Source organism: Rhododendron vialii, chromosome 9a, assembly GCF_030253575.1.
Source record: "Rhododendron vialii isolate Sample 1 chromosome 9a, ASM3025357v1".
Classification (NCBI taxonomy): Eukaryota; Viridiplantae; Streptophyta; class Magnoliopsida; order Ericales; family Ericaceae; genus Rhododendron; species Rhododendron vialii.
The window spans coordinates 3,618,058-3,645,107 of NC_080565.1; the positions used below are offsets into that span (position 1 = coordinate 3,618,058).

Consider the following 27,050-nt stretch of genomic DNA (forward strand, 5'->3'; position numbering starts at 1 on the left):
CACTTCAGCCCACTGTATAAGAGCATCCCCAATGGTGTTGCTAAAAATTGTTACTTTTGAGAGTGCATCGCAAAAGAAGCGGCTACATTATCAATTCCTAGTTACAGAAACGCACTATCCTTTGGGAAAAACGGAAAAGAAAAGGTCTGAATTGTCTGACAGTCTATGATTCTCCGAATGATAGATTGCAAAGATCCAGGATCGAAGCAAAAGACCCCGAAGGCGAAGCAAAAAACTACGTCTTCAATTCAAATTTCCTTCATCCTGGAGAAAAACAAAGTACGTCTTCAATTCAAGATCATGAGGTATTAAATAGTAAATTTGCATATGAAAAATCATTTTGCGATGTTAAAGACTTGTGTCAGCAAAATTACTGACACAACTCAATGCAGTTATGGCTGAACCTTCAACTATCTTAAAAGCGCAGGCATTTAGGGATGTAAATGGAGATTTAAGCCGTGACGGTTGAAATAAGTCCCAGCAACCCAGTTTTGAGATTGGACTTTTCCATCTAGCCATAAATCCGCCTCTAAAGGGTAAGCTTAGATCACAAGCTTACCAATTTCTGGAAAATTTGCATTCAATCAGCAAGCAAACATTCTCGAAAAATATGAACAGAGACAAAGAACTCACGGCTAAAGCAAATAAATGTGCAGAAAAGTGTTAACAACATATTTATGAGCCAATAAGACCTTTGAAAACCGAAGTCTTACCATGAATTTGCCAGACAGACTTAGCATATCGCACTGTCTTGAAGACTCGGGAATTGAAACACCTAGAACTGCTGAAAAAGGGGGTAAAAAAAGGAAAAATAAGTATCATAGCTAATTTGTTCGCCGGTCTTACGAAATTATACAAAGAGGTACTGGTGCATTTTAATTTGATTCTTAGGATGCATCATTAACTGGACCTTGAGCATTTTCAGTTTGTATTTGCACCGAGTGCTCAGTGAACACAAGAACAGGTTACTAAAACCGTTTCACTCACAGGATTTAAATACATAAAGCAGCTAATTAGTTAAGAGGAGTACGACCGAGAGAAATGACGCACTTATTGACATTGAGAGAGTAAGCAGTCTGAAATTACATGATTGGCAGGTGACTAATCGAATCCGACTCCGAATCCTGTGAATGTGAAAGCCCAATAATCACACAAAAGAATTAGGTTAGATAAAACAAAAATGTAGATAAAATTTTCCATGGATTATTTCACGCACACGCTGGGCAAGCCACACAGAGACACACGACCCATGTGAGTAATCCACAAGAGAGAGAGAGAGAGAGAGAGAGAGAGAGAGATAGAGAGAGAGAATATCAATGAAACATGCAATTCAAAGAATAAGTTACCTATTCGAATCTCTCGAATATGAGCAATCTTGCTCCAATCTTCGCTGATTCCCATTTTGCATCTTTTCTCAAGAGGGGGGCACCCACGTATATGCAACTTTTTAAGAGATGAAAGATTACCCAGGCACTCTGGTAGAGATTCCAACCCACTGAACTGCACAATATACAAATTTCTCAAGGCAGGGAGGTGCTTAAGTTGATCAGGCAGGGTCTTGACCTCTGGCCATCCAAATAAATATAGAGACTCCAGGGAGGTGAAATGGCATGATGGTGGTGATGCAGCACTTGTGGAGGGCCACGGGAAATATCTGTACTCCTCTCCGAATAAACCTATAGTCAATGATTGAAGGCTAGTGGTGCAAAACAGCCCCTCCTCCCAATAACTCCCCCAATTTGGACAGGATTTAATAAGCAACTTCTTGAGGGATGTGAGGCAGCGTAATGCATCTGGATTGGATGTCTTTAACTTTGGACAATCACATAGGAGTAATTTTACAAGGGTTGGTTGTAGTAGCTCTTTCGGTAAACACATCAACTCCGGGCAATCATCAATCGAAAGTCGTTGAAGGTACGTCGAGTCGTTGAATGGTGCTTCTGTTTCGTCAGTTGCATTGAGCGTTTTTAACTTTCGACACCGCCATATTTCTATCTCTACAACGGTTGGTTGGAGCACCACTCCTTGCAAACACATCAACTCATCACACCTTACAATTGAAAGTTGTTGAAGGGACGTCGAGCCCTTGAACGCTGCTTTTGTTTTGTCAATTAGAGCCATCAGGTTATAGTAATGATATACACAAATTTCTAACTTCTAAAGAAACCCTAGGTTTTCCAGCTGATTTGGCAAATAACTCAGCCCATCTATTTCTACTATTGCCATATCTTTCTTTGTTAGAAACATCTACATAATAAGGGAAAATGGTTTTTGAATCTTATCTCTCTATAAATCCTAACCATCTACATAATAAGGGAAAATGGTTTTTGAATCTTATCTCTCTATAAATCCCAACCATTGATTTTCTTCATAAATCTTACGGCTCTCCCTCTCTCTCAAACAATATTAATTGCACAATTACCACTAATTAGTTCTCACGTTGTGCCGTGCCTTCAGGCACGAGCAAACCCTAGTGGAGTAATAAGGTGAACATTACCCTCCTTTAAAAAGGGTGAACAAAATTGTGTGGGTCACACTACAAACTAATTCTACACAATTTCCACCAATCACAGGAAATGTAATACTCTCCCTCTTTAAAGGAGGGTAAACAAAATTATACTCAGTCAAGTACAATAAAATTTTCCTTTCATTTTTTGTTTTAATTATTTTCTCTATCTCTTCCCTCGTTCTCCAAAAGTTCCAAATAGGCCATTAGGGATTCTCGGCTTCTTTTTCAATCTTCAATTACGGCTTTTGTTTGTTTGGACTAAAAATATTTTTATCAATTTCGGGTGTTTGGTGCATAAACTTCTTGTACACTATTTTTAAAGGTAAATTAATATTTTACCTCCACAAAAGGAAAATGACTTATGAAGCAAATATTGTAGTTAAATTACGCCCTTCCATCTTAAGGACGAACTAGTTTGTTAATCCCAGACCTACTTGGACCTCAAGACCTTGACAGCAACTTTTTCTTTCGATAACACCAATCTAGTTCCATAAATTTTAGACGATTTCTGTTGCGACTTAATTTTTTGGCATGCACCTAAACAACGCAAAGTAAAATTCACACAATTAGTTCACATGAATATTTTTTTACGTAAAAGTATTTTTTTGGTCGACACAAATAGAGCCTAAAGTGGCAATGTTCTCGTGATCCACATCCTCCTGTAGGAGCAGGGATTGTCTATACCACATTTAATGGTAATTATGATGAAAATGAAAAAAATAATAATAATAAGTAACTACTGAATGGTAACAACTGACCTGGAATGGTTATCAACTTGGGGCAATTCCTGATTTCTAATTTCTTGAGACGAGGGAAGGAGTCTATCATACTCGTGGCAAAAGCGTGCAATGTCAATACGTCTGACCATTCTTCTAATTGAGGCATATCAACAAGTTCTAATTCCCTCAATGCTGGAAATACTCCTGCAGCTGCTGCCCCACTACTACCGCGATTGTCGATAATCCATTTGTCCTGTCCATAAAATTCGGGACCAATACGCTTCAAGTTATTCAAGCCATTCATTTTTAAAATCGCAAGATGCGGAAGGTGTCCGAGCGCTGGGACTTGCTCACACAACATACAACCTCTTAGCTCAATCTTCACCAGTTTTTTAAGCGAGCGGGCATCTCTACTCATCCACGACACCCATCGTCTTCCTCCAAAATTTTGAATAATTAGTCCGTTAACATTTTGGTGAGGTTTGAGTCCTTCCAACACATCCCCATGGTTATTGTCGGACTCTTCGAGGTTTTCGTCCCAGTGAAATTGCAACTCTTGAATGTGTGGTTTCCCAAATATTTGAGCCTTCTCTGCTTCTTTCTTGTCTTTCACGTGCTGTAGATCGTAAATATGTAATCTACCTCTTAGCTTGCTTAAGCTACCCAACTCTTCAATTCTATGGCCACTCTTCTCGCCCACAACAAAGAATGGTAATGTTTGCAAAGATGTCAACTGCCCTATCTTCATGGGCATCAATTTCCTATTTCGATCATTGTCTTCAAGATAGAAGTGTCTCAAGCTAACCATATTGTGGAAATCTTTTGGAAGCTCTTCCACATTCTTTGGTAGTTTCAGTGTTTCTAAATTGTAGAGCTTGGTAATAAAATTTGTGACTTTCATAATCGAAGTCTCGGTGAGGTTAAGAAACCTTAAATGTATGGACTTGCATATTGAACTAGGCAACTCTTCCAAAAAAGATTCTTTTCCCATAAAAGAATGCATAAAAGAATATTCGTCTTTCACATAAGATCCTTCTAAACGCAAGGCACGAATACACTTTAGATCTTTGGTGTCCTGGGGGAGATGTCCTTTTAAAAATAGTGTCCTTAGTTTTTCAACATTTTCTTTTGATACATCTAACCGTGTTTCTTTTGTAAAATCCAATGACAGATGTTGAACATCGGGATAATTCTTCACCTCACTAGTTTCCAGAGTTAAACATGTACCTTGTGAGACATGGAGTGCAAGATCATGAACAAGATCATGCATCTTGCAACTTGTGATATTGTCGTACTCATCAAATTTCACTTCTTGGAGTAATGAATTGCGCAACAAGGTATGAAAATACTCATTGCCTAACTCTTCCATTTCCACCTTTCTTTTTGAAGAAGGTTTAAGATATCCTAGACTCATCCAAAGTTGAATCAACTCGTCCTTGATAATGACATGGTCCTTTGGGAAAATAGAACAATATGCAAACGATTGTTTCAAAGATGGTGGCGTTAAATGATCAAAACTAAGCCTCAATACTGAAAAAATTCCCTCTTCATTTTCCAGTAAACACCATGTGTCACTCTCCTCGATGGACTCCCATTCTTGTTCGTTCTGCTTCGAGTACAGTAGACCTCCTAATGAGTTTATGGCTAATGGCACACCCTTACACTTTTCTACAATTCTTCTACCAATATCCAATAAAGTTTGACTTTCTTTTGGTCCGCCACTGGCAAATGCTCTTTTCCTAAGCATTGCCAAACAATCAACTTCCGATAGTGTCGTCAACTGATGGGTGCAAGATGGGGATGTTCGCATTGCTGATACGACGTCCATACTACGGGTAGTAACTAAAATCCTGCTTTCCTTAGAGCCACCGATTCCTATCAAAGAATTTCTCAAGTTTACCCATAAATTTGGATTTGTATTCCAAACGTCATCTAATACAAGCAAGTATTTTTTCCCATTAAGTTTTTCTGTAAGCTTTCTCACTACTCCCTCAATGTTTGGTGTCTCAGATTTATCTCCAGTAAGAGATTGCACCATCTCATTCAAAAGCCTTACTACCTTGAAATCATCAGAGACACAAATCCACATTCTCTCTCCGAAACTATTCAAAACTTCCACTTTTTTGTAAATTACCTGAGCTAGAGTTGTCTTTCCTAGCCCAGCCATTCCTACAATGGTAGTGACAGGTAACTCACCTTCTATGTCAGAGCGTAGTAACATCTCTACCACTACCGAAACATCACCATCCCTCCCCACAACTTCTGTATCACCTATAAAAGGTAGACTCGTCCTGAGTACCCTAGGTTCAAAAATAGCATCATTGAGTTGCTCAGCTGGTTTAAGACCAACATCATTTGCTGCTTTACAAATTCTGTCTAACAGTTTATTGATGTTACTGACCTTATTAGCCATCTTGAAACGAAATGCCAATGGATTAGAGTCGGAGAATAAATTGCGCACCTTCTTCCTCATCCGGTTTTGTACCTCAATCTTTCCTCGAAGATCTTCGTAGGCCAATTCATCCAGCACATTTTCAGCATCGCAAATTGCAGCCTTGAGTTTCTTTAGCCACGCCATCATAGTTTGTGATGTTATTTTCTTCTTCTCAGCGTCATATAACAAGGCCTGAATGATTTCTAACCTTTCACGGAGCTTTTTGAGGTCTTCCTTGAAACCCCATGCTGGTTTAATCGGATTGTCAATCTGCTTGGTTACTAGGGAAAGCAAAGTCATGATTCCATTTGCTGCAGGGACGAGCATAGCCTCGGCCATGTTTTTGTGATGAAAACAGACAGAAATTGGGACCTTGGAGAAAATAATACAAGGGAAAAGAGAAGGGGTGTTTTGAATACTATGGAGGATAAGAATTATGTGGTGGAGGAGGAGCTGGAGTGTTGCTTGCTTACTTTTCAATTTGTTGGGAAAAATTCGGCAAAAGGCAAAAAATCCAGAGAACAATTTCATTGATAACAATTACATGATCGAAACAAATTACAAATACCGAGCAGATTTAACCACACGAGATACAAACAGAACTTTTCTGAATTGGAACCGAGTCCTGTGTGATACCACAGTCACCTTAAGAAAGATTCGCTGCCTACCGTGGGTGTTGTAGGTTGAACCAGCGTCTTCCTCCCAGGGTTGGCTTGCTAAACCGCAAGCCATCGGAACACCGCCGTCGACCGCCTTGGCAAACTGAACATACATCTGTCTCTCTCTCTCAAAGAATGAATTTCAGAGTTTGTTAGGATTGCTGTGCATTTTTCTTGGTCTCATTTTGAAACGGAATGCACCAATATATAGCCGAAGGAGATATCCTCACAAATGCTGGAATTAAATGGAATGCGAAACCCCCAAATTGAAACCAGCCATCAAGGGGAAGAATAATACTGCCATCAAGGTGGAGAGGTTATGGGAGTTACAGCCGCACACATCAATACGTCTATTGATTGTGATGCATTCGGATACAACGAACCCGAGACCGGTTGCCTCGGAAGACCCTCCAGAAATCCTGGTTTCATTCATCCGAAATTCTGTAAAATTTACAACAATCCCCCCCATGAATGGAATTGGCAGGCATACTGGCGCAGAGTACAAAGTTGATCCGAGAGAGCGACAACGGATAATTCCTGCATAGGATAGGTGGCTTTTGGCCTGGAACCTTCCCTTGTGATAGCCTATCGGGTTTACTGGCAGACCAGTGTGCGGTCCCGCTTTGAACTGTTCCGCCGCCGATGTAAACCAAGACAATAGACGTCACACAGGACTTCTCCTGACGTAGTTCAGTTCTCACTGTTGGGTTCATTTTGGCCATGACACCCCCTTCCTGGTTCTGCGAGTATTTTCTCGAGAATTTCGCCACAATTCTCAAAGAAGCGGCCCCACTTCATACTAACATAGGTGACCTTCCTATAAAGGGTATCCTGCTATACCCCGTCTGGCAATCCAACGCATAGGAGTCATTAAAAGCAATGCTTAACCTCTTTCCAATTACAGGTATCACTGTTCTACACCATAGGAATGGGCAGGAGACCGAGTCTCCTCAGTGATCGTTCTCAGCTATTCGCAAAAGATAGTCTCATTGAACCTAGATCTTGGGATCTCCAGTCAGCTAGGTTGGCTACCCCCGCGGTAACTATGAGCGTAGTGGCTTTAGCCCCATCCCTTTCGATGCTTGCTCAACTAACTCTCGATTTAACCCTTTGGTTAGCGGATCCGCAATATTGTCCTTTGACCTCACATAGTCAATACCGACAACCCCACTTGAGAGTAGTTGTCTAATGGTATTATGTCTACGTCAAATATGTCTAGACTTACCATTATACATATTACTCTGTGCCCTACCAATTGCAGATTGACTGTCGCAATGGATACTGATTGCTGGCACAGGTTTCGGCCATCTTGAAATATCCTTCAAAAACTGACGGAGCCACTCGGCCTCCTCAGATGCTTTATCTAGAGCAATAAACTCTGATTCCATCATTGAACTTGCTATACACGTCTGTTTGGAAGATTTCGAAGAAACAGCTGCATCACCAAGTATAAAGACATATCCATTTGTGGATTTTGAGTCCTTCATATCGGATATCCAGTTTGCATCACAATACTCTTCCAGTACTGCTGGATATCTGGTGTAGAGCAACCCCAAATCACGAGTATACCTTAAATAGTGCAGAACCCTGACTATTGCCTTCCAGTGATCACGACCTGGATTACTCGTGTATCTGCTTAGTCTGCTAACCGAATAAGCTATATCGGGCCTTGTACAACTCATCAGGTACATCCGGCTCCCAATTATCCGAGAATACTCTAATTGAGATACGCCTTCCCCCCCATTCTTGGATAAATGTAGACTTAAATCCACAGGGGTTCTTGTGACACTTGAATCAGACGAGTTGAACTTTTTCAAGAATCTTGTCAATGTAATGTGTCTGAGACAACGCAAGTCCGACAGATGTTCTGGTGATCTTGACACCTAGAATGACATCTGCAAGGCCCATATTCTTCATGTCAAACTTTGAGTTTAACATGTCTTTGGTAGATTGAATGACCCTTTCATTGCTACCAACAATGAGCATGTCATCAACGTAGAGACACAAAATGACGTACCCTTCGTCTGTGTCTTTGACATAAACGCACTTGTCACATTCGTTGATCTTGAAACCACTTGACAACACAGCATTGTCAAATTTCTCATGCCATTGTTTTGGTGCTTGCTTTAGACCATACAATGATCTAACAAGCCTACATACTTTCCCTTGTTGGCCTGGCGCGAAATAACCCTCGGGTTGTTCTATGTAGATCTCTTCATCTAAATCGCCGTTCAAGAAAGCTGTTTTTACATCCATTTGATGTATCTCAAGGTTACGCAATGCTGCGATCGCGATGATCATCCGGATGGAAGTAATCCTCAAGACTGGTGAGTAAGTATCAAAGTAATCTAGGCCTTCTTTTTGTCTGTATCCTTTGATAACAAGCCTAGCTTTGTACTTATCAATTGACCCATCTACTTTCATCTTCCTTTTGAAGATCCACTTGTAGCCGAGAGGCTTACTGCCTAGTGGCAAATCCATCAGTTCCCACGTATGGTTTTGCAGTATGGAGTCAATCTCACTCTTAATGGCCTCTTTCCACAAAGGACCCTCAGGGCAGCTTACAGCTTCCTGGTACGTCCGAGGCTCATTCTCTACCAGATAAGTCAGAAAATCTGGACCAAAGATGTTGATGTTCTAGCTCACTTGCTACGTCGTGGTTCAACATCAACTTCCTCTTCTTGGCCTCGTCTGCTTTCATTAGCCGGATGCAAGGTCCGTTTAGCAGAACTTGACTCTCCAATGGATTCCTAGACTCCATGAGAGTATTCTTGTGAATATCTTGTATATCTGACTTATACACAAGAAATCGATAGGCACTACTATCGTCTGCATAACCGATGAACACACAATCAACGGTTTTAGGGCCTATCTTCTCCTTCTTAGGAGGAGGTACAGCTACCTTCGCGAGACAACCCCATGTTCGTAAGAATGTATAGGTAGGCTTCCTACCTTTAAACAATTCATACGGGGTTTTACCAACATCTTTGCGAGGTATTTTATTGAGGATATAATTAGCAGTGAGAACAGCATCTCCCCACATGTTCTGAGGCAACCCAGAACTGATCAACATTGCGTTCATCATATCCTTCAATGTACGATTCTTGCGCTCAGCAATACCGTTAGTCTGAGGCGAATAAGGTGCCGTGGTTTCATAGATAATTCCGTGCTGGGCACAGAATTCTCCAAATGGTGACTGAAATTCACCACCATGATCGCTTCTGACCACCTTAATCTTAGCTAAGTTGATGTCCAACTTCATTCTTAACAAGAACGAGCTTTATCCAATATTATGTTCTTGCTCTCGAGCAAGTACACGTAGCAATATTTCATGTTAATATCAACAAAAAGTAACAAAGTATTTATTGCCACATCGTATTTGGACATAACTTTGAAACCCCACACCTCAGTGCGAATTAAGTTAAATGGTTTAGTGCTTCTTTCAACTAATTGAAAAGAAGTCTTTATCACTTAAACCTTTACAACGGCAACCACTTGCCCATCCTCCTCATTTCTTAAACGAGAGGAATATGTTCCCATAGGAACCACCACTGGCGCACCAGACAGTTGTGGATAAATCACTTGGGACAATACCATCACAAGTATTCCCACCATTTCCGATTTCCAATTTTTTCCATTAAAACCAAATAACACGGTTTTTCCACAAACCTGATGTTCAGGATCCACTGTTTTTAACAAAGTAATTAATGTTTGAAAAATAATACCTCAGTTTTGATTTCCCAAAACCAAACAAGACAATAGCAATCAGTGACCTACTGCCTTTATTATCCAAAACGGTAGTTTATGATATGAAAAACCTCCACAGGGATTTACATACATAATGCAATAATTTCACAATTATGCCAAAACATTAACTGTTATGCAAGTAAAAACAAGAACAGTTTTTTTTTTTTTTCCCTTTTCCCTGTTTCAACACGAAACAAATCATATACAATATGATTTTAAAAATTTCTCAAATCAGAAATCAATTTTATGTTCCCCATCTGCTCTTGTCCGAAACCAAGAACATGTTTTCCAACACAATTGGCCGCGCACGGTCCAAGCCGAGCAGAACATAAGCAGGATCGAGGCTGAGTGCGCCACTCCAAAGCCGTATAAATTATTGATCCGAGGCCAAGTCGCACACGACTGACCGAGGCCGTAGCCTATCAATCACCAACATCCGTGATCGAGTCACGCACGACTGATCTAAGCCGAAGCAATACAGTTTCACCACAAAGCCGATTCGAGGTCGAGTCGCGCACGACTGACCGTGGCCAAACCCAAACATTTATTGTAAAGTTGACGCCGAGCATCGTGAATTCTGGATTCATTCCATATATCACCTGTGGAAAACAAACATCCAAAGCTTCCACCAACCAAAGGTCAGATCTGATTTCTCCTGAACCAATATCAACCCACAAAAGAAAACACCGTTTTAGGCTCTAATCCACTCAAAGTAGGCCGGTCCGATCCGAACCCCTGGAACCAGAGTTCTATTAGTGCAATTAGTGCCTGGCGTTTTTGTGCAATAAACCCCTCCGGCCGAAGACTAGCGATCAGAATCTGGCTTAATATAAAATCCAACGAACTATTAGCCAACATTCTCACTAATCAGAACACAATTAACTACTATGGGGAAATAATCTTGTAGTCATGTATGAGACTTGGTCTCAAAACTCGAATATAGATCCCACACTGTATCCAGAGTGAAATGTTAGTCCGAAAATCAAGAGTCGAAAAGAATTTAGAAAATAACCACTCACGCTACTGATTGTCCCTTTACCAACCGAATGCTCTTCGTCGGTAACCTTTCTAATGTGAATAAACTCCACTTATGCGTTTCTATTCACATGTCCATGTATGCAATCAAGTCTCAAAAAGACAGCAGCTTAGCTAGTAAATGCTCGGTGAATCATCAAACTAGAATACTATATTCTCTGTAATGATAAAACAAGACAATAGTTTATTCAAAGAGGACTGTTATGTATCAATCAACAATCAATCTACCGAGCAGATTGATTAATCGCCATACACCAGTGGTACTCCACCATGGAAACTAATCTGTCATGAATATGTTCTTGCAACCCAAAAGTTAGTCCATAACAGAAACTAGTTTCTGGAATTCTTTTGCCGATCAGAGATCAAGAATCTTTCTTAAGTTTGTTGGGAAAAATTCGGCAAAAGGCAAAAAATCCAGAGAACAATTTCATTGATAACAATTACATGATCGAAACAAATTACAAATACCGAGCAGATTTAACCACACGAGATACAAATAGAACTTTTCTGAATTGGAACCGAGTCACCTTATTAAAGATTCGCTGCCTACCGTGGGTGTTGTAGGTTGCACCAGCGTCTTCCTCCCAGGGTTGGCTGGCTAAACCGCAAGCCGTCGGAACACCGCCGTTGACCGCCTTGGCGAACTGAACAAACATCTGTCTCTCTCTCTCAAAGAATGAATTTCAGAGTTTGTTAGGATTGCTGTGCATTTTTCTTGGTCTCGTTTTGAAACGGAATGCACCAATATATAGCCGAAGGAGATATCCCCACAAATGCTGGAATTAAATGGAATGCGAAACCCCCAAATTGAAACCAGCCATCAAGGGGAAGAATAATACTGCCATCAAGGTGGAGAGGTTATGGGAGTTACAGCCGCACACATCAATACGTCTATTGATTGTGATGCATTCGGATACAACGAACCCGGGACCGGTTGACTCGGAAGACCCTCCAGAAATCCCGGTTTCATTCATCCGAAATTCTGTAAAATTTCCAACACAATTTTCTGCTGATGGCAACCCAAATGGCTGAGGATGAGAGAGGAGTTAAGAAGATGGGAGCCACCATGGCCTCCCAAGTCAACAGAAGATACCCAGCCCTTGTGTCTAGTCTAAAGCCTTGATTGATTCTTATGATCGAAGAGTCAATTAACTTGCACATTCTTAGTTTCAAACTGTAGAATTTGAAAGAAATCTCTATTGAAAATTGAAAAGTAAAGCTTAAAGGCTGGCAATGACCGACGTAGAACATGAAAATTGAAAAGTAAGCTACACTTCCAAGTCCTCCTCCACCAATCACCATATTTCCAACGGTTGACTTTGAACAAAGAAAACTCTATTGATATGAATGGAGGCTTAGCTATACAATTTTCAAAAATGGCAGGCCGGCCAATTCTCATTTCCTTTCCTAAAATTAAGCTTTCAATGCTTTTGTGCAGGAGGGTACGAAGCTTCTAAAAAACCATCCCGATCATGTGGGGAAGTTGGCCTTTCATAAGAGTTTGATTGAAAGTTGGCCTTTAATTCATATGAACGAAGGCTCAATGTTCACCATGGTAGCAAGCTTTCATGACACAACTCTCGATTGGGCAATTCATGGGGTTTCTTTTCGTGGTTATGAAACTTGACTTCTAACTTAAACATGATTTTTAGAGTCCTTCTAACAAACCAGTTTATTCGAATATCGGTAACTTGATCGATTGGTTCAATTTTGTCCCTGCGCATTCCGGGACAAAAAACAATCAAGCCCTTCCTGGTATTAGAATGAGCTGCTTTTTCATAGGACCTTGAAACGATAATTTAAACAAATTAAAAGGCTCTGATTATTAATTTGGCACTCCGAAATGGGCCCCATACAATATAGTGTACACCAAATGGTGAACCCATAGTTTCTCACCAGATTCGTTTAGCAAAACATCAAGCGATCGATGAAAAATAAACAAAACGTGAAAAAATCAAAGGAAAGAATCTTGTTTTTCTTCTTATTTCGTTAAGTAAGAATGTGTTGGCTCGTGTTGAGGATCTTCTTCTATTCATATTCGAATTCCACCATAGCATCTCAGTGCTCATGCACCTTGATCATCGATTTCCCAAAATTTCAAGTTATCAATCATTTTTCAGGTTGCATGTATAAAGTTAAACAGTGGCTTCGCATATACACATAATGATGTCTCTTCTTCGGACCTCGCGAGTAGCAATATGTACATATATGATACAATTTTTATTATTGATGATATAAAAATACAAGTGATCCAGACCTTGCTAAACACAAATCTTGCATCCGCCACTGTATAGCGGCATGACAAATTTGCCATGTGCAACGCATATGCCTTCAATAGATTAGATGATAGTGGATGAATGACAAATTTGTCATGACCTTGAAGCTGTTGACAAGATGATAGTGGATGAAGTGAAATCACGTGCTGTTTCGTGGAGGAAGGTTCCCAAGACCCCTGCAAATATCAGGCTAGGTTTGAAATGGGGAATCCCCCAGATTGTGTTTGGCCCAGTTTAGCCTTGTTTTCTGCTAGGCCTGTCTAGTACACTAGCTTTTTTTTTTAAGAGTAAGAAGTAGGAATGGGCGGGGCGGGGCGGGGATTTCTTGTCAGTGGGTCAATTAGTTACAACATACAAAATCTTTTTTCTACTTTGTAATAAAAAAAAGTACACTGAAATGTTAAACAAAAAGGAGTTGTACATATAACATATACCTTAATTTACATTTGACCGAACTACACTGAAAATGCCAACGAAAAATATTTAAGTACCCATCTATACATAACGTACATATGATTGTGCTTATAATTTCATTGTGCACTTAACTATATTTTTTCAGTTTCTATTCTTTTCTCTCTGAAATCAAATAAGGTTTAAACTTTCATTTCTTTTCCATAAGTTAAAAATAAACCATAAGATTAGTGTATGCCAAGTCAATGCACAAGTTAAAAGAGTAACTAAAAAGTCAAAGGAGCAAAACAGTACTATTGATGGGCATTGGTTCAATTTTGCCAAACCTTTGGGCAAGAACATTGGAGTTTAATATACCTGGGGCAAGTTTCTCAAATTCCCCAAAAATATTACACTTGTCCAAAGGGGTGTATAGCCGCACATGGCGGGGATCTGCAAGCTCCTCCGCAACACTCCAAGAGCCTTCCGTAAACTCTATTTCGCATCCATCAGTCCACATAACCTGAAAACCCGTGAAACCCATTACATTCACCAAGTAATTGAATAAAAGAACCAAAAGAAAGTATTGGAGGGCTTAAATTAAATGAGTACTATCAACTTCACAATCAAATGGCCTCTAGATGAAACACAGACTTTTTAAGTATTTGAATATATAGAACCTATTAATGAGAGAAACCTGATTCTTTGAAGATCTTTAATAGTTTTACCACTTGCGACACTCTTTAGTGGAGATAGGATGGGGTAACAGAAGCTTGAATCAAGGCATGGAAATTGGTAGGACACTAGAGCCTGGAATAAGAATTTATCAGAGCGTCAAAAAATAATTTTACTTATGTGCTTGTGCAGAGCAGTTTCTACTTACCCTTTTGCTCCAGATTTCAAGATTAAGAAGAATGAGTTTCCACATAGTAAGTGAAACTGATTACAAATGTTTGGTAAATAGAGAATCGAAATCGTAAATATTATTTCTGCACCTAGTTAACAAACATTTCAATTTCCTAACCATTAAGTTGCCTAGCACTGATGTTTAAATACCGACAAATGGCAAATTCGGAGTAACTCTCTCCTAACCAACAATGATTGAAAATTTGATAGTAACAACCTAAATACTCAAAGTTATAGTAACACAAAATGACCCTAATTAAGGGCAAAAGCACTTAGTAGTACTAGGTGTGTGAAGAACCACATTTGACCAGTGAACACTTCCAAATGATTTCAAAAGAGCTTTCCAAATGATGTCAAAAGAGCTATGGCTACCTGAAGTCTAAAGACACTAATTGTTTGACCAAGCACTCCATGCCTAGAGACTTTGATGCTTCTTGTGATTAGTCTGGGCCAAGTACTTTAAACTCAGAACCCAATAGAAAGCTCAGCAGATTTCAAAACTCAAGGCATTAAGTACACAACTATCATACATTGGCTTGCGGTTGAAATGGAAAAAACAAGGAACATTTCAGTTATTCAAAGAGTAGATTCTGAAACAGTCTAATACCACGAGAAACATGAAAAGAACTTAATACCTTCGAGTATACCAATGTGAAAGTAGCTTAAGCACTTGCATTTTGCCAGTCCTGAGCAACACACTATGAAGCACGGGTACTCCGGAAATGTCACCGTACGCGTACCGGGTACGGGTACGGCGTGGGTACGGGCTGTACGGCAAAAACGTATCGGGTACGGCAAAATTGTATCAAGTACTTTTGGTAATTTTGGATACGGCACGGGTACGGCAAGGGTACGGCATGGGTACGGCAAGGGTACGTTTTAGCCCAAAATGAAATTTTTTTCAAAATTTCTGGGATTTTTTGTAAATAATTATAAAATGTGGGCTTATTTTGTAATTTATTTGTCATTTATAAACACAATATTAAATGGCCGAGATCTTGGAGATCGATCTAGGGCGCTAAATCGGAAAAAAAAAAATGTAAGTTTTTTTTTTGGTAACTAAAAAATGTAAGTTCTCTCTCTCTCTCTGTCTCTCCTCTCTCTTTCTCTCTTTGTCTGTCTCTCTCTTCGTCTCTCTTCTCTTCGTCCCTCTCTCTCTCTATATATATATTTTTTATCGATTGAAATAATCTCTCTTTGTATATATGTACGAATATATGCATGTGTAATGTATATGTATATATGTGTCTGAAATTTTGAATACTAATAGATATGCAGTAGATATGTATATTTGTACTGATTTTGCTTTTTGTTGGTAAAATAAGTTTCTATTTCATTGTATGCAATAAAAAATAGAAAATAATTATATATACATTCGCCGTACCCCCGCCGTACCCGTACCCTACTTTTTTGGGATTTTGCCGTTTTCCGTACCCATACCAGTACCACGTACCGGTACCCGTGCTCCATAGGCAACACATAATCTTTGTGAACCAAAACGCTCGACCAACTTATTCATTTACATTTATAAACCATGCTCTGCACTTCAACATACAAAATTTTTGACATGACAGAGTGAAGAACATCTAATTTGTACTTGAACCGAATTCCATCATAAAACAAAGAAAAATAGGGACCAACAACAATATTCAGTTAATAAATCGCTACATGCTGGAAGTAACAAATCAGACAAATAACTTTGTCAAAATAGGGAAACAAATCAAAGAATGACCAAGGTTTTCTAATAAGACATGTCAAATTAACAGAGAAAAAAAAAAAGCCTTCGACAACTATTTGCAAAAGAGCAATAATTAGGCACAGTTCTAACACCATTGATTATTAGGTGACTTCAAATAGTTGTAGAAAACATAAACCCCCGAGCATCTGTTACTATCCTACCAAAAATACATGTGGAAAAACCTGTGCTACAAGGCATTTCCTACGATACTATCATGCAACTTTCTGTTGGCTCAATAGGAAGCTCAATTACAAAGCTACAAGAATACATAGCAGCTGTGTATGATCTCTGCCATGAAATAAAACTTTCTGATTGAAAGCCAAATGCTAAAAAAGTACAGCTTACTCCCACCTCTTCTTTTGAAATTACTAGAGTGGGAATTTCATTAGAAGAAAGGAACCACATGTATTCCTGGGACTTGGGAGGTCCGTAGCAAGGTAACTTACACTGATCAATGAACTTTGGTGCTTGAATGATTTGACATCATCAGAATCTAGCAGCTTCTCAAACTCATATGAGAAGCCAAGACATGAGGAATTAGTCTTAAGAGCCTAAATCCTGCAAAATAGCATTAAACATTTCACTATAGAGCATAAATGACAATTGGACCGATATATTGGAAATTGGATAGTTTTCATATCAATATGGCTTTCCTTTTACAAATTCAACAGCTAGAGACTATGGGAGTTACCATCTTAGAAAGAAAAAACAACTCAAAGTTAACTCTCCATAAATAGAAAGATAATGTGATTTGAGGCTGGCTATTTGGACATGAAGCCCCAGTCCAACGACTAAAAAGAACGATATTAAGGTCATTATATGTCATGTTTTTAGGAATGTTGGGAAGATTTACTGAAATTAGGCCTGTCGGCCAATGGACATCATTGGGAAACCAATTTTTGTCGAGCGGATTGCGGGCAAAAGATTTCCCGTTAACATAATGAATGGAGGACGATAGTGCGGCTGACTTTGAAGGTGGGCAGGGAAGAGTGTTGTACACAGGACAGGAGTACATAGCAAAGTAGAGTAAGGGCAAGGGGTCACCTGCTCTGAGAACAGGATTGTGGGGGCTGGCTACAAGTCTTGTAAAATGTCATAATTCATCCGTTCAGTTGATCTTGTACGACAAGCAGAGTTGGGTGGAGGGTAGAATTCTGATGCTATCGCAAGCAACCAGACAGCTGGCTCCATCGTACATCTGCCGCTAATGCAATTTCTGAGGGATTTGATGGAAAAGTTGTCTTCGTTTGTGTGTTGGAAGGGGACAGTGCTTTAGTTTCTGAGGGATGTGTTGGTTGGAGGGGGATCACTGTGTGAGGCATGGGATTCATCGGGATTGGCAAGGGCACATTCAGAAAGGAAAGAGTAGGAAAACACCTTCGTGTAAAGACGGCTTGGATTGCTCTGCAACTCCATTCTGCAATGCTACTTTGGCACGAGTCACTTGGATTGCCCTGTTAGACCTCTCGCCTTAAGCAGCCACCATTTGGATGCAGCCTGCAAATCAAATCATTTGATAAAATTCTTTGAACACGAAGTGTTTCCATAAAAGAATTCGAAGAAAACAAGAACATGTGAGGGAAAAAATTGCTTTGCCAGAAATGTGAAAGATCGATGTGAGAGAGGAATTCAAGACCTGATCAATCCTATTAGAGTGAAGCAGTAAAGGAACGCAAGGTGGTTGTGCATTGCTTCTCATTGTTTAGGTGAAAGCTTTAGGACCATAGCAAGCTGGAAATTCTGTGGCATGCAGCCGCTCGCCACCAACTGATCAAGTTTGCTCGGGACCACTTAATGATACGAGATTTTATGTTGCAACTGCAGTGACAATGCATCTGTTAGATTTCGGTTGGTATTGTGTATCCCACGCGGATTAGTGAAGTAATATATCTGAGCTATGCTTAATCCGGGATCGCAAAAATGTTAACCAAACACTGAATATTTGGATACTCATTCCAGTCAAATAAACGGGCCCATAGTGTATACTAATGTCCTCTTACCTGGTGAACTTGTGCCAGCTCGACAAACATGGGAGCCAATTCAGTCTCTATGTGTGTAATATTCTCATATCCATTAGCAAGTATTGACCAATCTGTTTAAGAAGTAGCATAGTAAAAGAATAGGAAGCTACAATGGGCAGGTCTACCACAAACACAATAAACCATACACAAGGGAGAAGAAGGGAAAAGGACAGGAATAAGACAGTGCATATACATGCTTTCAAGGAAAATGCAAAGTGCAGCCGACTGGTTAGTGGTTAAGGTATCACAGTCTGTAGGATTGCTGGATACAATACTGCAGTGGTGATAAAATATTTAGGCCTTTAAATGTGGTGAATTTTAAAGTGCGGACAACCAAAAAAATAAACTCATCCAAGGCAGAAGAAAGAAAATAAAAAGGAAAACAAGGAGCATAACAAGATAGCAATTTATATGTTTGATATATTGCTTTAGAAGGAGCTATGAAAAATAGACCCGGCAATGCTCCTCGACAATACTTGATTGACGAAAAAGGATAATCGATAACGCATTAACACTATAATTTCTATCTCAAGATTCTAAGACTAGCTCACCTATTTAACATTATTTCTAGCACCATTTTTGTGCGATCAAACACTGAACTCCTAGATCAAAAGCCTCAATTTAACCTACCTTAACAAACATTGATTTCTTCAAGAAGCGCTTAGATTGCAAGCTCTCTTTTTTCAATTTGTAGTCAACCAGGTGGCAATCATTCTCCAAGAACTCAAGGCTAAAACAACTAAATGTGCAGAACAGTGTTAAAAATATATATGAGCAAGTAAGACCTTTGAGAACCCAAGTCATACCATGAGTTTGTCAGACAGACTTTGCATACACATTGTCTCAAAGACTCAGGAATCAAAAACACTTAGAAATGGTGCAAAAGGGGCAAAAAAGAAAAAGAAGCCTCATAGCTAATTTGTTCCCTAGTCTTACAACATTGTGCAAAGAGATACCAGTGCACTTTAATTCAATTCGTAGGATGCGTCATCAAGTTCACCTTGAGAGTTTTTAGTTTCTAACTGAGTGCTCAGTGAACACAACAGGGTACTAAAACCATTAAAAATCACGGGATTTAAATACATCAGGAGCTAAATAGTTAAGAACTACTTTCTTCAACAGAGTTCGCTGTTTATTGTTGCAGAGGCCTCACAAATCGTATCTCCACTACTTTCTTCAACAGGGTTCTAAAACCATTAAAAATGCACTAGCACATACTTCAATTCAATTCTTAAGATGCGTCATTAACTGGTTCTTGGGAATTTTCAGTTTGTATGTACACTGAGTGGTCAGTTAATCGAAAAACATGTTACTAAAACCATTTCACTTACAGGATTTAAATACACAAGGAGCTAAATAATTAAGAACTACTTTCTTCAACAGAGTTCGCTGATTTATTGTTGCAGAGGCCTCACAAATCATAACGGTTGTAAGATTGAGAGAACACAACCACTTATTGACATTGAAAGACTAATCAGTCTTAAAAAACGCAAACAAAAAGAAGATGCAGAAATTGGTAAATTACCTGATTGGCAAGGGACTTTCATGCTTTATCTGCATGGAGAGGGTACACTTCAGCTCCACTGTATTTTCCTAGCGTCTGAAAGCCCAAGTATCACACTAAATAATTAGGTCAGATAAAAATTTCCAAGGATTATTTCACATACGCACATGGACAAGACACACCCGTGTAGAGAGAGAGAGAGAGAGAGAGAGAGAGAGAGAGAGAGAGAGAGAGAGAGAGAGAGAGAGAGGAAATCAATAAAACATGCAATTCGAAGAATAAAGTTACCTATTTCAATGCATGGAATATGAGCAATCTTGTGCCAATCTTCGCCGATTTCCTTTTCGCATCTTTTCTCAAGAAGGGGACAGTTCTTTATCTCCAAATATTTAAGAGATGAAAGGTTGCCCAGGCACTCCGGCAGAGATTCCAACCCACTGAAATTCCAAATTTCCAAATATATCAAGCCAGAGAGGAGCTCAAGTTGATCGGGGAGAGACTTGACCTCTGGCCATCCCCATAAACTTAGATGGCACCATAGTGGTGATGCAGCACTTGTGGAGGGCCAGGGGAAATATCTGTACTCCGCTCCGAATCCACCTATAACCAATCCTTGAAGGCTGGTGGTGCAAAACAGCCCCTCCTCCCAACAACTCCCCCAATTTGGACTGGATACAATAGCCATCTTCTTGAGGGATGTGAGGCTGCGTAATGCATCTTCTGGATTAATGGGTGTCTGTAACTTTGGACAGCGAAGTAGCAATATATCTACAAGGGTTGGTTGTAGAATCGCGTCCGGCAAAAACGTCAACTCCGGGCAATCGCGAATCCAAAGGTGCTGTAGGGATGTCGAGCCGCTGAATGCTGCTTCTGTTTGTCAATTGGACCCAACAGGTTATGGCAATGATACGAGTATATTTGTAACACCTCTAGAAACCCTAGGTTTTCTGGTTCGTATTGTTTTTCTCATATTTTTTTCCTTAGTTATTTTCTGATCTCTTCTCTCTTTCTTTCACAAGTATCAAACAAAGCATTAGGGATTTGCTGGAATTTTTTTTAGTTACGGTAAACAAGTTATACCGCATGTCTAAATTATAATAATTTGTGATTTTTATTATACCAATTTTATATTTTCTAATGCATATTTATGATGCTAGTTACGACTTGTACTTTAAAATTTACCCGTTAAATATGTCATTAGCAGGTTATCTATAGTTAAAAAAATGTTAATGTAACCATAATTATTCGTACCAGAATCCATAATACTAGTACCCCAACCAAATATATGCGTACAATATCAAAAATTAAATAATGCTACCTACAAATGTTATAACAACACCATAAATTGGCATTATCTTACCACAATGAGTCATACAAAAAATTCTTTGACTCATATGATATTCCGTAACAAAATCAAAATATGTTGTACCAGAATTAACAATTATTATACGCAAGCCAAAAATATTTGTAAAATATCACAAATTATATAAAATAACCACAATTGCTATGACAACACCTAAAATTGTCATTTTCTTACCACAACGTGTCATATCAAAAGAAAACATATTTAAATACTACAAATTATATAAGAAACCACAATTGTTAGGACAATACTATAAATTGACATTTTCTTACCACAACGTGTCGTACCAAAGAAAATTGCTTAAAATATTCCGTAATAAGACCAAAATATCTTACACAAAACTATTGTCACAATTTAGGGACTTTGTCCACATAAACTTGGGATTAAAATGTTTTATCTCAACGGGAGGGAAATGGCTTACGAACCAAAAATCAGAAAGTTAAATTATGTCCTTCCATCTTAAAGACGAACTAACTTGCTGATCCCATCTCATAACCTTAGTGAACCTCAAGACCTTGGCAACAAGTTATGGTTTAGACAATACCAATCTTATACTATAAACTTTACACAGTATCAGTAACATTCCACCATAAACTGTAAAAGAATTAATTGTTTAGTTGGGGTCAATTATGGTAGTGATTTCGAGAAAATTGAATGACTTTCGGTGTATATGTTGAAGTAAAATTAATTAAAAGGGGTGGAAAGTAAAGGAAGAGTTTATTTTATCTGCGTGGAGGAAAAATGTGTTGGTTTTGTAGGGTATGTGCATGTGAAAGAGATGCACACAAACTGGTGCAATGTGCATAGGTATGTGTGGTCGAATAGCCAAAACTCAAAACGAAACAAAATAGTACTAAAATAAGTTAGGGGATGAAAAACTGTCACATTTTTGGATTTCTCCTTGGTGAGTCAACATGATAGTAAGAATAATTTATTTGGTGGAAGGAATTGAAAAAAAAAAAATACAATTGGAGGAAACTAAAGTTTCGTCCTGCCTGTTCTCAAAAAAAGAAAAGAAAATGATTCTTTTGAGTTTGGTCATAATATTGATAAGGGTATTAGTAATTAGAAAATAGGGGAAGTATGGTGGTAAAAATGAGTGGGTGTTCTAATTTCTATTTAGAACTTACGTTTATGGATTGCACCCAAACAACGCAGAAAATAAAATTAATTCACAAACTCATTCACATGTAAAAACTTTTACGTAAAACTAATTTTTGGTCAAAAATATTTTGCATCAATGCAAACCGAGCCTAAAGCAGCAATCTTTGAAATCCACTTCTTCCTGTATCATAAGCTGGGGCAGGCCATACCTCATTTCTTAGTAATTATGCTGGATACAACACACTTTAATAAGTAAATGCTGAATGGATAACACATTACCTGGAATAGTTATCAACTTGGGGCAACTCGAGATATCTAACTCATGGAGATGAGGGAAGCACTCTATCATACTCGTGGCAACAGCAGGCAATGATGAAACGTCTGACCATTCTTCTAGCTGGGGCATATTAGAAAGTTCGAATTTCCTTAACGCTGGAAATACTCTTGCAATTGCTACCCCACTACCATCGGAACTACCAACAATCCCTTCATCTGGTCCATAAAACATGGGACCAATACGCTTCAAGTTATGCAAACCCACCAGTACGATAGATGCAAGATGCGGAAGGTGTCCGAGCGCGGGGACTTGCTCACATAATCTGCAGTCTTTCAACTCAATTTTCACCAAATTTTGAAGCAAGCGAGCATTTGTACTCATCCACGATGCCCATCTTCTTCCTCCAAAATTTGTAAGAATTAGTCCCTTAACATTCCGGTGAGGCTTGAGTCCTTCCAACACATCCTCATGGTTGTTGTTGGACTCTTCAAGGACTTCAGAGTCTCCAAGGTCTCTGTACCAGTGCAATTGAAACTCTTGAATGTTTGATTTCTCTAATATTTTAGCCTTCTCTGCTTCTTCCTTGTCTCTCACGTGTTGTAGATCATGCACATGCAATCTACCACTTAGTTTGCTTAAGCTACCCAACTCCTCAATTCTATGGCCAATCTCCTTACCCACAACAAAGTATGGTAATGTTTAAAATGATGTCAAATGTCCTATCTTCATTGGCATCAGTTCCCTATTATCATGATCATTACCTTCAAGATAGAAATGTCTCAAGCTAACCAAGTTGTGAAAATCTTTTGGAAGCTTTTTTAAAGACCGTGGCAGCTTCAGTGTCTGCAAATTGTAGAGCTTGGTGATAATATTTGGGACTTTCACAATAGAAGACTTACTGAGGTCAAGGAATCTTAAATGTATAGAGTTAGAAATTGAACAACATTCTTCTTCCACCCCAGATTTTGCCAAACGCAGAGCACGAATACTCTTAACATCTTTGGTGCGTTGGGGAAGATGTTCCATTAAAAATAGTGTCCTCAGTTTTTCAATATTTTCTTTTGGAATATCTAACTGTTTTTCTTCCCTTAAAAACAAACACAGATGTTGAACATTAGGATTGTTCTTTACCTCACTAGCTTCCAAAGTCAAACATGTACCTTGTGATACATGGAGTGCAAGATCGTGTACAAGATCATGCATCTTGCAACTTGTGATATTGTTGTACTCGTCAAATTCCACTTCTTGAAATAATGAATTGAGCCATAAAATATTAAAATACTCATTGCCTAACTCTTCCATTTCCAACTTGCTTTTTGATGAAGGTTGAAGATATCCTAGACCCATCCAAAGTTGAATCAACTCATCCTTTAAAATGACGTGGTCTTTTGGGAAAATAGAACAATATGCAAACGATTGTTTCAAAGATGGTGACAGTAAATGGTCGAAACTAAGCCTCAAAATTGTAAGAATTCTATTTTTACTTTTTGGGGAACTCCATAGTTCACTCTTCTCGATGGACTCCCAGTCTTGTTCATTCAGCTTCGAGTAAAGTAAACCACCTAATACATTTATCGCTAATGGCACGCCCTTACACTTTGCTACCAATCTTCTACCAATATCTAATAAAGTTTGAGTTTCTCTTGGACCTCCATTAGCAAATACTTTATTCCTAAACATTGTCCAACAATCCTCTTTCGATAATTCCAACAACTCATGGGTGCAAGACGGTAAATCTTGCAGTGCTTGTATGACTTCCCTACTACGGGATGTAACTAAAATTTTGCTTTCCTTAGAGCCACCGATATCTATCAAAGAATTTCTCAGTTCTGACCATAAATCTGGATCCGTATTCCAGACGTCATCTAATACAAGCAAGTATTTTTTTCCATTAAGTTCTTTTCGAAGCTCTCTCAATACTCCTTGCCTATTTTGTATATTAGATTTCTTTCCTTTAAGAGATTCCACCATCTCATTCAATAGCTTATCTACCTGGAACTTATTAGATACACAAATCCACATTCTCTTGTCACTCTTATCACTCATATCACAAAAGTTCTCCATAACTTTAGGCTGCTTGTAAACTACCCGCGCAAGAGTTGTCTTGCCTAGCCCAGGCATTCCAACAATGGCAATGACGCATAAAACACCTTCTACTTTCGATCCAATTAGTAACATATCCACCACTACTGAAACATCACCATCCCTCCCCACAATTGTTGTATCACCTATGGAAGGTCCAGTGTTCCTGAATTCCATAAGTTCAACAGTACTAGGACTTATGAGTTGCTCAGCCGATTTAAGACCAACATCATTTGCTGCTTTACGAATTCTGTCTAGCACTTTATTGATGTTATTGACCTTATTAGCCATCTTGAAACGAATTGACAATGGATTAATGGAGGGGGAGAAAATATTGCACACCTTGTTCTTCATCCGGTTTTGTACCTCAATCTTTCTTCGAAAAGCTTCATAGGCCAATTCATCCAGCACATTCTCAGCATCGCAGATTGCATCCTTGAGTCTCTTTAGCCATGGCATCATAGCATGTGATGTTATTTCACGGTTCTCAGCATCATGTAACAAACCCTGAATGATTTCCAACCTATCGCGGAGTTTTTCGAGGCCTTCCTTGAAACCCCATGCCAGGTTAATCTGATTGGTTGCTAGGGGAAGCAACCCATTCAAGATTGCATTGGCTGCAGGGATGAGCAAAGCCTCAGCCATGTTTTTCTTATGAAAACAGAAAATTGGGCTTTGAAGAAAAGAAAAAAAAAAAGCTTATTGAGCAATATGATAATACAAGGTTAAAGAGGAGGTTTTGTGATTTCCACTGATCGAGGATAAGAATTACTAGATGGTAGAGGACTTTTCATGTTCGAGGTCTTCTCTGGTCATTTAGATAAAAAACAAAAACAGAAGTCTTGGTCATAGCCCAGCTATTTACTTTTCTTTTCTTTTTTTTTGAGAAAGCACAACAATAATCCTGCATTCCTAAATAAAATACTTCCTGCATTCCTAAATAAATATTCGGTGCACAAACTTAAGCTATTACAAATATGCATTTTTTCTGTTAAAAAATTTATGCTTTGTTTGGATTTCTTTTTGGAAAAAAAAATTCTCAACTCAAAAAATACTCATTATCCTAATTCCAATCATTACTCATCCTATCACCAATCATTATTCACACTTTTCTCTCTATCTCTCTTCAATCATTACCTCTGCTTTCAATCATTTCTCTTTCCACTCTTAACCCTACAAAATTTGTCAAAAATTTCTCTAAAACTCATCCAAACTAATTTTTTTCACAACTTAAAAGAACTAATTGATAACTATTGATTTGTGGAAAACAAAATTGATTTTTTTACAAAAAAAATCATCGCTTTAAAGACTTAGATTTGTGTGCCGAACATTTATTTAGAGACGGATGGAGTAATACTTACGCACACCCAACCAACGAAAAGCCCCAAAAAGATACGTATTTTTGGCCCCATTTGGTGCCTCCATTGTTTTTCCCAAACCCTTCCCATTCACTAAGGGTATGTTTGGTTTGATAAAATGGAATTGACAATGTAATGGAATTGAAGTTGGAATGGAATTGAAGTAATAGAGATTGGAATATCCTTTCCATTCCCAAGTTTGAATGTGCTTAGAAATAGCCAATCTCATCCGCAATAAAATGGTGTGACAATAATATTTTTTGGTGTGGCAATAGTAATTTTTGAAGTGACAATAGTAATTTTTGGTGTGACAATAGTGAATCTTGAAGTGACATTAATAATTTTGGTGTAGCAAAGAAATAGAATGGCAATTCCATAGGGTTTTTTTAGTGGAATGACAATTTTTTTTACTAAGGTGAATAGTGATTCCATTTGGAATGATCACTCAATTATTTAATGGTGAACCAAACATGGAAATAAGTATTCTATGGAATGATCATTTTATTTCAACGTTGATTCAATCGAACCAAATATATCTTAAATTCTTTTAATCGCCCCGTGTCTATTAAAGCTTTGATTCTCATGAAGATTCAAATTGTACTTCTTTTTCTTATTTAAAGATATTGACCTTCTTAGTTTCCAACGATGGAATTTAGAAAAAAAAAGACATCTCTATTGACATGATGACTACACAATTTTCAAATATGGCAGGCCAATTCTCATTTCCTAAAATTAAGCTTTCAATGCTTCCTAAACCATCCTCATGATCATGTGGGGAAAGGTCGCCTTTCATTTGAACGAAGGCTCAATGTTCACGATGGTCGCTTTCATGACACCAGGGGTGTTATTCGGTTCGGTTCGGGGTGGATTTGCCGCACCCCGACCGGGTTCGGGGTATATATTTCGGAAACCGATCCCGACCGGTATT

The 27,050-nt window shown here is 38.7% G+C and overlaps 1 protein-coding gene and 1 long non-coding RNA gene across 2 annotated transcripts; one reads left to right on the plus strand and one right to left on the minus strand.

Moving 5' to 3' along the window:
- Positions 1 to 1,414: 1,414 nt before the first annotated feature.
- On the minus strand, positions 1,415 to 25,511 carry LOC131299513 (putative disease resistance protein RGA3). Its single transcript, XM_058325102.1, has 4 exons — positions 24,675 to 25,511; positions 3,268 to 5,287; positions 1,497 to 2,096; positions 1,415 to 1,443 (listed from the first exon to the last, which is right to left on the minus strand). The coding sequence occupies exons 1-4, from the start codon at positions 25,407 to 25,409 to the stop codon at positions 1,415 to 1,417; spliced, it is 3,384 nt and encodes a 1,127-aa protein (XP_058181085.1). The 5' UTR covers positions 25,410 to 25,511.
- Positions 18,715 to 19,479, plus strand: LOC131302005 (uncharacterized). Its single transcript, XR_009191512.1, has 2 exons — positions 18,715 to 19,124; positions 19,156 to 19,479. It is a non-coding gene; the product is annotated as an uncharacterized LOC131302005 (long non-coding RNA).
- Positions 25,512 to 27,050: the final 1,539 nt, after the last annotated feature.

What these genes read in the sequence shown, in the direction of transcription:
- LOC131299513 (XM_058325102.1), bottom strand. Translation starts at nt 25,409, where the DNA reads ATGGCTGAGGCTTTGCTCATCCCTGCAGCCAATGCAATCTTGAATGGG. An exon ending in CAAGTTGATAACCATTCCAG is followed by an intron (nt 2,097 to 3,267) that starts GTCAGTTGTTAC and finishes ACAAAACAAAAG; the next exon opens with CAGCGTTCAAGGGCTCGACG. An exon ending in TTTGTATATTGTGCAGTTCA is followed by an intron (nt 1,444 to 1,496) that starts GTGGGTTGGAAT and finishes TCTCTTAAAAAG; the next exon opens with TTGCATATACGTGGGTGCCC.